Raw genomic sequence first — 12,152 nt, 5'->3', positions numbered from 1 at the left:
CCGCTGCAGCGAGAGCACCAAGCGGAAGCTGGCGCCCGCAGTCTGAGGCTGGAGCGCCGCCCCCAGAGAGCGCCCCGGCCCCTCCGCGCCCCCGTCTCCTCCCTGTGTATGCGTGTACTATAAGCCTGGCGTCGGGACGCCGAGGGCAGCCCGGGCCCCAGCCGCAACGACTCTCCGCCACCCTCAATAAATGTTGCTTGGAGTGGAAAGCGGCTCTGCAGAGAGGCGGGACGAACTGGGCTCCGCTCTGAGGGGGTTTCTAGAACGAGGCTGTGAGGTCGGCTGGGGGGAAGTTACAAGAGCCGAGGTCCGGTTGCCTAGGCTACTGCCTGGGCCCATGACAACAGGTTTGCCCAAGGCTAAATGCAAGAATTCCCGTCCCCTTCTGCCCATTTACTTGGACAGAAACTGCCTGCTCGGGCTCTGGCCGAGGAGTCCTGAAGATGGGTGGACACAGTGCAGCAGGCAAGGCTGACCTTGCAGCTGACGCCAAAGAAATTACTTTAGGTATGGGGGTGTCCGCTGATTCTTCACTGAGACCCTCCTCCAGTTGGGAGGTTGCACCAGAAAGCAAATACCCCCTGATGAACCGATCCTCATCACTTACCCCAGCATCGCTGCCAGCCTGTGGCCCCAATGTCTTTGCCGGTGGGCCCTTCCCCAAATGCAGACACGGGTGCAGCCTCGACCTGCTGGGCTCCGGCGAGCCTTCCGCCTCAGCCTTCCAAGTAGCTGGAACTACAGGCGTGCGCTACCATGCCCGGCTAATTTTTTGATTGATTGTAGAGATGAGGTCTCTCCAAGTTGCCAGACGGGTCTCGAGCCCGCGGGCTCAGGCAATCCACTCACCTCGGCCTCCCAAGGCGCGGGATTACAGGCTGAGTCACCGGGCCGGCCCAGCTGCAAATCTTGAGTGGCCCCTCCTATGTCGAAGTGGCTATGCGAGGACGGGCAAGGCCAGTCCCCTCAGACATAAAGGATCGAAGAGGGGCGAATACCCGTCCTGAGAATAATCTGACCGTCAAAGGACTGACAGCAGCCTTGAGAAAGCCATGGGAGCCCGTAACAGGCTCTGTTGCAGACCTTTGCTTGCGGTCTCAGTCCAACCCCAAGGGCTAGCGTACAAAGCTGGGGAGAAATTAACCACCAATCCCAACCTCTCCGCTTGTTCAGCTGCAGTTGCGACCTTTTAAATGAAATACAGTAGAAGATAAAGTACTTTTCATACTTCATGGGTCAGGTTTCACTTTGTTGCCTAGGCTGGAGGGCGGTGGCACAATCATGGCTCACTGCAACCTTGAACTCCTGGACTCAAGTGATCCTTCCACCTCGGCCTCTCAGGTAGCTAGGACTACCAGTGTGCACCACCATGCCCAGGTAATTTTCTTGAATTTTTGTAGAGGTGAGGTCTCGCTGTGTTGCCCAGGCTGGTCCCACACTCCTGGGCTCAAGCAGTCCTCTCACTTTGGCCTCCCAAAGTGAGCTGGGATTACAAGCTTGAGCCACCGCACCTGGCTTTTTTTTGAGTTGGGGTCTCACTTTGTCAACCAGACTGGAGGGCATTGGTAGGATTACAGCTCACTGCAGCCTCAACCTCCTGGGCTCAGACGCTTCCACCTTAGCCTTCTAAGCAGCTGGGACTACAGGTGTGCACCTCCACTCCTGGCTTTTTAAAAATTTTTCTGGGCTCAAACGATCTTTCCACCTCAGCCTCCCAAAGTGCTGGAATTACAGGCATGAGCCACCGCACTTGACCTCTTTTCATAATTTTAATTTTGTTTTATTCCAAGTTGAAGATCAGATGTTTTCCCATGTTTTTTCCCCTACATTTTTGGTCCCCTCAAAGTGGCCCTGTGCTGGCACCAGGTGGGTGTGGTGGTCAGGAAGGCATGCCCACAGGGAAGGGAAAGTGGGTGGGCATGCCTGAAAGTGCCGGCTCTGTCTGCTCAGTCAACAGTCTCCTTGAGGCAAGGCCTAGTACACAGAACCCGGTCAGGTAGGTGTTTCATGGATGAGGAAGCCAGAGCCTGGAAAGTTTAGGGGCTTTTCTTTCTGATGCCCAAGTTCTGCTGGACCCTGCGCCCGATGCCGACCCTGCAGAGCTCATAAGCCACGGGTCAGGCCTTGTGGTGGGTGCTGTGGCTGAGGAGAGCTCAGAGGGAGCGTGGGCACAGAGACATGCGTGTGTGAGGGGCGTGCTTCCAGGGCCCTCCATGGACCCCTGGCCCCCGGGGCCTGTGTCGGAGGTCAGCCCTTTCCTCTGCCTCTCCTGGGATGGAAGGCAAAGTCTTGGGACAGATGCAGGACAACCCCCACCCCAAGAACTGGCGGAGACCCACCAGCTCCACCCCGGCTCCTGGGTACACCACTGTCAAGTGCTCCCGTTTGCAGATGCCACGTGGCTGTGCCTACTGAAAACCACCCACACCATTCAGTCATTCCCGGTCCCACGAGGGACAGTGCGGGTCAGCGGCCACTGTGCCTCAGGCATTCCTGGTCCCAACACACATTCCAAGGGAAAGAAGGAAAGCGGGGCCTCGAGGTGACCCAAAGCCAAGGAGCTCCACGAAAGGCCCAGCCAACAGAAGGCAGCCAGGCTGAGCCCTGCGTCCTTTCCCTGTCTTCGGGTGAGCTAGCCACCTGAAGCCACATGGCAGTCGATGAGCTGAGGCTGCGGGAAAGACATCTGCCAGGCCTCCCTGTCAGACACAGCGGCCCCTTAGAAATGAAGCACATGGACTTTGGAACCCAGGTTGGATTCCTGATGACTCCTAGAATGGCTGTGTGGCCTCAGGCAAGCCACTCACCTGCTCTGAGCCTCCCCGCTGCTCTATCAAATGCGAGGTCAGCTCTTTTCCTGCCCCAGGGGTGCACCTCGGATCCATGGTGTCTTCCCACCAGCCCCCATTATAAACCAGCCTCTCTTGGAGCCCGTCTCCAGAAGAGCTCCGCGCTCACAGACCCCACCCCTGTGTCTGAGGACAGGCTCTTGGGCTCCACTGGTGCAGGTGACGCCAGCCTGGAGGCTGGTCTCTCCCTCCTGCGCCTCCCATCAGTTTGATCTAAGTCCTTTCTCCACTGCTTCCCGAGTGAGCCATTAGGTCAGGGTCTTCAGCCCTCCTCCACTGTGATCAGATGAGTCGCCCCAATCTAGAAAGCACTCACAATTTGGGGTCACCAATCCCGGTGACTAACAGCGATTATGAACGCATCTTCTAGTGACAAGCCTCCAGGGGAAAATGCTGTAAAGGGACGGCGCCGAGACACAAAACTGGAAGACGAGCAGTAAACTAGATGAAAGCAGCGCATCGGTGTTCGATTCACTGAAGCTGGCACTTCAGTCCCTTGCAGATCCTCAAAGACATTCACTCATACACACACATCGTGGGCACTGAAGATAGACACACACACCGGAGGGGGGGGGAGAAAGTGAGTACAGCAAGTCCCCTACATACGAACGGGTTCCGTTCAAAGCGCGCGTTCGTAAGTCCAGCAAGTTAGCCTGGGCACCCGACGAACGCGATTGGCAGTGTAGCGCTGCACTGTGATAGCTTTCACCCAAATAGTACATTTCCAAAACACACAAAAGATAAAGCAAGCATTTTTAATCTGACGGTACAGTGCCTTGAAAAGTACAGTAGTACAACAGCCGGCATCCGGGGACTGGCATCAAGCGAGCCGCAAAACAGTTACTGACCGGAGGAGGGGAAAGGGGGGGAGATGGCAGAGCTGAAGGATGGTCGGCAACAGAAGATGGAAGGCGAGCCGCAACCTCACTCAACTTCGCCTGACGTTGACGGCGCAGGTTCTGGTTCCTCACGGGATCCAGTTTGATCTACCTGCTTGAAAAAGCGATTCAGTGATGTCTGGAGAGTAGCTCTTTTTTGCTCGTCACAGACACGGTAGCACGGGACTGCATTCTGAACGGCGACTGCAGCTTTCAAGTACCATTCTGCCTTCAGGCCCTGTGCCCCAGACACTAGCAGTGCCCCCTCAAATACAGAAAGCCCCCTTGCCGTCTCCCAGGCCATGAGTCTCATCGGGTTCTCCACCTGCTGCTTCTCCCTCCTGTCTCTCTTCGTCCTTTCTCTGGGCCTCCAGTGCCATCAGGTCTTCGTTCGTGAGCTCTTCGTGTTGCACGGCCAGGAGCTCCAGGAAGTCGTCCTCTCGCAGATGGAGCTGCAGCTTCTCGCCGAGGGTCACTAGGTCGCTGAAGACCTCTTTGGACTCCGCATCCACCTTCTCGAACCCACGAGCGTCGTGAACAAACTGAGGGCAAAGGTTCTTCCAAACCCCGTTCATGGTGACGGCCGTGACCGCCCGCCAGGCGAAGTCAATGTTTTTTATGGCCTGGTAGATGTTATAGTCCTTCCAGAACTGCCGCAAGGTTGTTCCTGACTCGTCACTTGCCTTTACCGCCTGTCGGAAAGTGTGACATAAATAATGTTTCTTGAACGTTGCTATAACTCCCTGGTCCATGGGTTGGATGAGTGATGTGGTGTTTGGTGGCAGGTGTGCTACTCGGATGTTGGGATGGAAGTCATCCATGGAGGGAGGGTGGCCCGGGGCGTCGTCGAGCAGCAAGAGAATGTTGAATGCCACGTCCTTCTCTAAGCAGTATTTTTCCACCTCCGGGATAAAGTGGTGGAAAAACCAGTCCTGGAAGATGGCCTGTGTAACCCAGGCTTTGGGGTTACTCTTCCAGACCACAGGAAGGGAGCCCTTGGCTATGTTTTTAAGGGCCCTTGGGTTCTCCGAATGATAAACTAAGAGAGGCTTCAGCTTCATATCACCCGCAGCGTTGCCACCAAACAACAGAGTTAGCCTGTCCTTGGCCGCTTTATAGCCTGGCATCAGCTTTTCCTCCTTACTGATGTAGCTTCGGTCTGGCATCCTCTTCCAGTACAGTCCTGTCTCGTCCACATTGAAAACCTGCTCGGGTAAATACATGCCTTCGTCGATGATTTCGCGAAGCGTTTCGGGAAATTCCCGGGCAGCGACTGTGTCTGCGCTCACTGCCTCGCCACTGACTTTGACGTGGAGGTTGGCTCTAGCCTTGAACCGATGAAACCAGCCATGGCTGGCATTGAAAGATGCGCCCTCTGATTCTTCGCCGTGCTTCTTCTTCAAGTCTTCATAAAGGCTTTTGGCTTTCTCTTGAATCAGCATCAAGCTGAGCGGGACTCGACGCTGATGCTGGTCCTGCATCCACACGCTGAGAAGCTTCTCCATCTCCTCCATCACTTTCCCGCGCTTCTTTGAAATTATCGTCGACATTGGCACGGCGGACTTCATGTGTTCCATGATCTTGTCCTTGTTCTTCAGAATCGTGCAGATGGTCGAACGATTCATGTTATAAGAACGAGCGACATCGACCATCTTTTCGCCTCGTTCCACTCTCTCAATGATTTTCACTTTTGTCTCCATCGTTATTGCTTGACGCTTCTTAGCAGTACCGGCTACATCGTCGCTTTTACGCTTGCTTCTGGACATCCTGGGCTTGAAATAAAGATACAGTGAGTCCCCTGCATACAAACGAGTTCTGTTCCGGGAGCGCGTGCCTAAGTCCAATTTGTTTGTAAGCCCAACAAAGTTAGCCTAGGTACCCAGTGAACACAACTGGCTGTACAGTACTGTACCGTAGTAGGTGGATAATACTTTTCACACAAATAATACATAAAAACACAAAAAATAAAACATTTTTAATCGTACAGTACCTGAAAAGGTACGGTATACAGTACAGTACAACAGCTGGCATACAGGGGCTGGCATTGAGTGAACAGGGAAGAAGAGTTACTGACTGGAGGAGGGAGAGGATGACAGGGGGCGGCAGAGATCAAGGACTGTCAGCAACAGGAGACGGAGGGCAAGCTGCGATTTCACTCACGCCAGACACGTGAACTAACTTACGTGATTGGACATGCGAGCGCACGTTCACATCTTTGAACGTTCGCAACTTGAAGGTTCGTATGTAGGGGACTTACTGTAAATGAGAGAACAGGGGTAAAATGTTAACAAGATGACATTCTGGCTAAAGGGCATATGAGTTTTTTTTAAAAAACGATTTTTATTTTTGCAGTCTTTCCATAAACTGGAAGTTATTTCAAAATGTAAAGCTAAAACAAAAAAAGACAATCTCACACCTCAACCTACTTTGTCTCTTATAGCCTGTGCTGTTTTGGAGTTTTCCATTTCAAGCCTGACCTTTCTAGTTTCGTGTGAAGGCAGAGATAGCTAACATAGGAACGCTGTATTATATGGATATGTCTCCAGGTGTTTCTCCTGCAACTTGGAAACATGTTAGGCCATGTGGGAAAGGGGGGAGGATGCCTATGTGTGTATACATACGTCTCACGAATACCCCCATCTGCCCCACTGTCTTTCTCTGCTGACTGATTTGCAGTTCGAGATGCCAACCGCAAATCCACAGGAGAGCGGGCAGGTGACAGGAACGAACGAAACAAGCCAGGCGTAAGAAAAGTCAGCCAGCAGACATACAACGAAACCGTCTTGATCTTTACTGAACGGTGAGGCACGAAATGTCATACAAACAGGTACAATCCTGCAAACTGTGTTTCTGATTCAAAGTGGAAAAAACTGAAAAACGGGGCTCTTTAGTCACTCATTTTCTCATCTCGCAATCTCCTGGGCCTAGAAGATTCCAGCCTTACCCACCGTGGGGCCTGGCTGGGAGCTGTCCTCCATCATGTCGCGACGTGGAGCATGGACTCCCACTGCGAATCCTTCAACGGGGAGCGGTACTTGGTCTGACTCAGCTTCATGATGGAAAACAGCTGTTCGCAGACGTAGGTGCTCCCGAACATGGAGAGGATCTTCGCGCAATGGCTTCTGTATTTCGGGTAGCTGCTCCAGAGGTACTTGTAGAATTCCGGAACCCCCACCTTGTCGTACTTGGCCTTCAGGACCGTGTTGCACTGCAGGTCGATGACTTCCATCTGCAGCCCTTCGTGCACGCTGTCGATCTTTGTGGCGAACGGGGAGCTGAACAGGGTCAGCTCGCTCTCGCAGAGTTTGAAGTCAGACAGCCTCTTCTGGAATTCAGTCTTGAGCGCCGCGATTTTGGGGATGTAGCTCCGGCCGTCGCTCTCACTGGGGGAAACGGACTTCAGGGTGGGGAAGTGGGCCAGGTTGTTCCGCGCCAGGTGCGCCTCCCACAGGCACAGTTTTGCGAGGAAGGCCCGGATCACGTCGTACATCTGCGTGACGATCTGGGAATGCCCTTGGAGAGAGACGGTCAGGGTGTTCAGATGCGTCGTCATGTCCACCAAGAAGGCCAAGTCTCTGATCCAGTCTATAGAGCTCAGCTGAGGCAGGGGCTTTCCTCTGGATGACATGAACGAATCGATGTCTTCCAACGACTCAAAAAATCTCTTGAGCACCAGCCCACGGCTGAGCCACTTGATCTCCGTGTAGTACAGAAGGCTGCCGTACTGGCTGTCCAGCTCATACAGCAGGGTTGTGAACTCGCTGTGGTTCAGGCCACGGGAGCATATCCAGTTCACAGAGTTCACCACCACATCCATGACGTGGTCCATCTTTAACTTCTGCGCACAGAGTGAGTCCGGATGGATGATGCAACAGACAGACTTCAGTTCTGAGCCCTTGCAAAATGTTGCCACCCTGGATTTCAGTTTTGTAACCAGCCCGTGATTGGCATCTACCATGGTGGGAGTGCCCGTGGAGGCCACGCTTACTAACTTTGACCAGTCGACACTGAACTTTTTCAGACTTTTCTCAACCCGCAAAAAGATCTCGTTTCCAGATTTTGACCCTGTCATGGGCACTGTGTCTAGGAGTTCTTCAGACACGTCAAAATTCTCATCGACGCCACGGATGAATATGGCCAACTGGGTGGTGTTGTTTATATCCGTGATCTCGTCGATGGCGATGGAATAGGCCACGGATGATCTGATTTTCTCCCGTAACTTTGCCCACAGGTTCCCGGCCACATCTTCCACGGGCTGCACAGTGGCATTTTCCGGTGGACTCACCTTTGCCAACACTTGTTTTTGCTCGGCACACTCGAGTTCCGCTGACCCCAGGAGATACTTTCTGAGCCCTTTCTTGAGCTCCAGAAGCTTCTCGTCACGCATCTGCTCGGTGTACTGGTCGTAGTGCTTGCTGTGGTTGGTCTGGTAATGGCGCCGCAGGTTGTATTCTTTGGACACAGACATGCTCTGTTTGCATATCAGACACGTGGGAATGTTCTGCACTTCCACGAAGAAATAGGCTCTCTCCCACTTTTCTTGAAACACACGGCCCTCTTGGTCTATCTTTCGTTTTCCCACTTTTGACAGAGACATGGAGACAAGAAATACTCACTTTCTTCTTAACCCTACTGCTAGAAAAACAGCAGCAAACTCACGCCCACAGGCGAGGGACGGGACGGACCGCTGGGGCGGGGTGGGCGTGGCTAGCCGAGAGCAGCCCAGCTCGCAGGAGGCAGGAGGGACCGGCCCTCGGTCCCACGGGAGGCGGGGCGTGGCTAGCCAGAAGCCCAGGTCCGCGGGGAGGGGCGGGCCGGGCGCGGTTAGCCGAGTAGCCCCGCCTTGCGGAGAGGGGCGGGCCCTCGGCTCCTGGGAGGGGTGGGCGCGTTTAGCCAAGAGTAGCCCAGTCCGGCAGGGAAGGGTGGGCCCTCAGTTCCGGCCCACTGCAGCCAGAAGGGAACCTCGGCCCGCCGGGGCCAGATCTTCAAATTCTAAAGAAAACCTGGACACCGATTTTTAGGAAAGAGGGCCTGGCTTTTCCATGCGGGCCACGCATCCTCATTTTTAAAAGGCACATGAGCTTTTAAAAGGTGAGGTTCAGTGCGTAGCCATGTTTGCTAAATGTGGTTTAAACAGGAATGATCTGACAGCATGTCTACATTTTAGCATCGGTTTTTTTCTCATTTGATTCCCAAGAGAACTTTGAAATAACAGATGGGAATGAGCACAGAAGGCATGAGTCACCCTCTGTGCGTCGGTGAGGCCACTGATCCGCACAGAACTCATGCATATCACTGTGTTCAAGGGCCGATCGATGTTTTAAAAGTAAAGAACCTGCCCCACGCAGGGAAGCAAGGTACTACCGGAGAACAGATGTACAAGTGCCCCTAGGAAGATATGGGCAAGTCCAAACTGCCGGAAAGTCAATCAGTGGTGCCCTGGGGCCAGGGTGTGAGTAGGAATGACTGAACATGGTAGGATAAATTTTTTGGGGGGCACCAGAAATGTTCTCAAATTAGACAGTGCTGATAGCTGCACAACTCTGCACATTTACTAAAAATCACCGAATTGTATACAAGTGAATTGGATAGCATGCAAATTATGCCTCAATAAAGCCATTAAAAATAATTCAGCAATCAGATACGTCTAAGAATAACTGAGCGCTTTAAAAGCACACTTCGGTTTGCAAACTACATCAGGAGGTTCCCAGTGACTCCCACTCTTGAGAACACCTCTCCATCTGCTTGGCCGCCCTATGGGATACTGACTCACTTGGAAGGACTCCAGGGCAGATATTCAAAATATTTAACAAGCAGAGCTGCCAGGCACTGCTCCATCAGAACAAATGGGGGGGAGAGGTCTGGGAGCCTCTGCTGTGCCAGGAGGAATCCTTTTTACTTCAGCACTGTGGGGAGGTTGACTGGGAGTTGGGGGCAGCTAGGGGTGGGTGGGCTGGGTGGCCAGGCAGGCACTATTTAGCAACTACACAGCCGACTTCAGTCCTGTGATCTTGAGGGCAGCTGTGCAGTGGCCACGGGGGGGCCCTCGCCATAAAGGACACTCGACTGAGAGTATGCCACATCATATATCACACTCCAGATGTGATGCAGACTGAGCTCCATCAAACTGCTGTCTGAAAAAAATGCCTGGTTAATAAGACGCGGCAGAATCACAGAACTTTACAACATGCAGAGAACACAAAGTCACATCCAAGGCTAGAGAAGCAAGGACCCCACGGACGGGGCCCGAGACACTTCACACAGCAGAAGGGGGCTGGAACGTTCTCACCACACAGAATACTCACCATTACTGAGCTCAAGTCCTGGGAGTGGTCTGGAGAGAAAGAGACATTGGTCAGTGCAACAAAGCTCATCTTTCCTCGCTTGGTCACTTGGCTCTATCAGACACACTTTAGCTGGGTGTCAAATCTGTGCTAGGTACAGTGGGAGCTCAAACTGGGACAGGCTGTCCAGGACCAAGAAAAGGACCACAGATACAACTCCCAGAAACAGAGATGCTGAAATGAGCCTGAGAGGCAGCACCGCCCAGAGTTAACTGCAGAGACCCGCTCACCTCCCAGGCAGAAATTCCTAGGCTGCCACGCACCTACCTTGTGCACGTGACAGTCTCCAGATGTGTTCTCATGACCAAGCTGGGGGCTCTCACTTACCTAATGACTGTGAATTTAATGAACTCTGCTGCATCCAGGATCCTTCTCATGGAGCTGATTTCCAGGTAACCGGGGGCTTTGAATACCACCCCTGGGGGCATGCCATCAATCACCACACAGCCTGGGTTGAAGGTGATTTTCCTGTAGGGAACTTTCACAGGGAAATCCACGCCAATTGCTTCACCTGTGACGAGACCAGCAGCATGAAACTGGTCCCTTACTTTTCCCAAACCATGCTTTTTCTTTTTTATGTATATATAATTTTGATATAAACAGAGATGAGGTCTCGCTTTATGTTGTCCAGGCTGGTCTTGAACTCCTGGCCTCAGGCAATTCTCTCTCCTCGGCCTCCTACAGAGCTGGGAGTAGGGAGCCTGGACCATGCCTAATTTTTATTTTTATTTTTATTTTTTTTGAGTCAAAGTCTCACTCTGTCGCCCAGGCTGGAGTGCAGTGGCATGTTCACGGCCACTCCAGTGTTGAACTGCTGGGCTCCGGCAATCCTTCCGCCTCAGCCTTCCAAGTAGCTGGAACTACAGGTGTGAGCTACCACGCCTGGCTAATTTTTTGATATATTGTAGAGACGAGGTCTCACCAAGGTGCCCAGGCTGGTCTCAAACCCCTAGGCTCAGGCAATCCTCTTGCCGTGGCCTCCCAAAGTGCTGGGATTATAGGCTTAAGTCACCGCACCCGGCCTCATGCCTTATTTTTAATGTCAGGATTTTAGAATCATTCTTTTTAAATGACATCATTGGTGATCAGTCATTATTACTTTATTTCCTAGTGGTATTATAATGCGTGAACATAATTTTATTGATTTTGAAACTGGTGTGGGTAGTACAGCAGACTCAGTGTCTCCATCCTATCATCACAGTAGTTACCTAAAAGATTATTGTGAGGATTAAGTGATTAAACACAGCTCAAGCACAAAAAACAATATTCACTCAAGGAAGGATTCAATACTTCAAGGATAGCTACTATTACTAATATTATCATCAGTCAGTGCTTCCACGTAAAAAAAAAATCTTCAGTAAAAAGACACTAATTTTGATCAAAGCTCTTTCCCAAAAAGATCAAATTGTTATAAGTATTCTTTTGAAAAGAAGTATTCCAAATATATAAATTCTAGATATGCAATGATATAATAACTTACCAAATTTTCGGCTAAAGAGGTCATTGACTTGTTCTCTTAGCTGTTTAATCTTTTCAATGCTTGACAAGCTTTCCTTTGCATTATCTAAAAATAATTAAAAGGATAAATCAGGGTTATTAATGTGTTTTCTCCCAAGAAAGCTGTGGGAGGCTGGGGGTGGTGGCTCATGCCTGTCATCCCAGCACTTTGGGAGGCCGAGGCAAGAGGATTGCCTGAGCCCAGGGTTTTGAGAACAGCCTGGGCAACTTGGCAAGACCTTGCCTCAACAATAAATCAAGAAAAATTAGCTGGGTGTGGTGGTGCTTGCCTGTAAATCCAGCTACTTGGAAAGCTGAGGTGAAAGGATTGCATGAGCCCAGCAGATCGAGGCTGCAGTGGCTGTGCATGCCATTGTACTCTACCCTGGGTGATAGAGTGAGACTCTGACAAAAGGAAAAAAGGAAGGAAGGAAGGAAGCAAGCAAGCAAGCAAGCTTGGGAGGAAATACTGTTAAGCACTTAAGAAAGCACTCTACCTGGCTTGTTATTCAGTTTACTTAAAAACAAAATTTGTTTTGTTTTTGTTTTTTTTTTGAGTTGGAGTCTCACTCTGTCGCCCAGAC

The 12,152-nt window shown here is 51.7% G+C and overlaps 2 protein-coding genes across 2 annotated transcripts in view; both read right to left on the bottom strand.

The window, feature by feature from the left end:
- Nucleotides 1–3,585: 3,585 nt before the first annotated feature.
- On the bottom strand, nucleotides 3,586–5,958 carry TIGD1 (tigger transposable element derived 1). Its single transcript, XM_021717363.1, has 2 exons — nucleotides 5,911–5,958; nucleotides 3,586–5,494 (listed from the first exon to the last, which is right to left on the bottom strand). Exon 2 carries the CDS (start codon nucleotides 5,491–5,493, stop codon nucleotides 3,994–3,996), a length of 1,500 nt encoding a protein of 499 aa, XP_021573038.1. The 5' UTR covers nucleotide 5,494; nucleotides 5,911–5,958; the 3' UTR covers nucleotides 3,586–3,993.
- Nucleotides 5,688–12,152, bottom strand: part of GTF2IRD2B (GTF2I repeat domain containing 2B) — a 48,944-nt gene continuing 42,479 nt past the window's right edge. Inside the window, exons 12-15 of the mRNA XM_008067574.2 lie at nucleotides 11,552–11,635; nucleotides 10,399–10,582; nucleotides 10,033–10,061; nucleotides 5,688–8,308 (exon numbers count right to left, since the gene is read on the bottom strand). Coding sequence (XP_008065765.1) covers nucleotides 6,705–8,308; nucleotides 10,033–10,061; nucleotides 10,399–10,582; nucleotides 11,552–11,635 — 1,901 coding nt within the window. The 3' untranslated portion in view covers nucleotides 5,688–6,704. The remainder of the gene's footprint in view (nucleotides 8,309–10,032; nucleotides 10,062–10,398; nucleotides 10,583–11,551; nucleotides 11,636–12,152) is intronic.

The sequence above is a fragment of the Carlito syrichta genome, unplaced genomic scaffold (genome assembly GCF_000164805.1).
Source record: "Carlito syrichta isolate Samal-C Ts95f unplaced genomic scaffold, Tarsius_syrichta-2.0.1 Scaffold309715, whole genome shotgun sequence".
Classification (NCBI taxonomy): domain Eukaryota; kingdom Metazoa; phylum Chordata; class Mammalia; order Primates; family Tarsiidae; genus Carlito; species Carlito syrichta.
Note: the sequence above shows the minus strand (reverse complement) of the source record. Positions and strands in the feature narration are given on the sequence as shown.

What these genes read in the sequence shown, in the direction of transcription:
- TIGD1 (XM_021717363.1), bottom strand. Translation starts at nt 5,493, where the DNA reads ATGTCCAGAAGCAAGCGTAAAAGCGACGATGTAGCCGGTACTGCTAAG.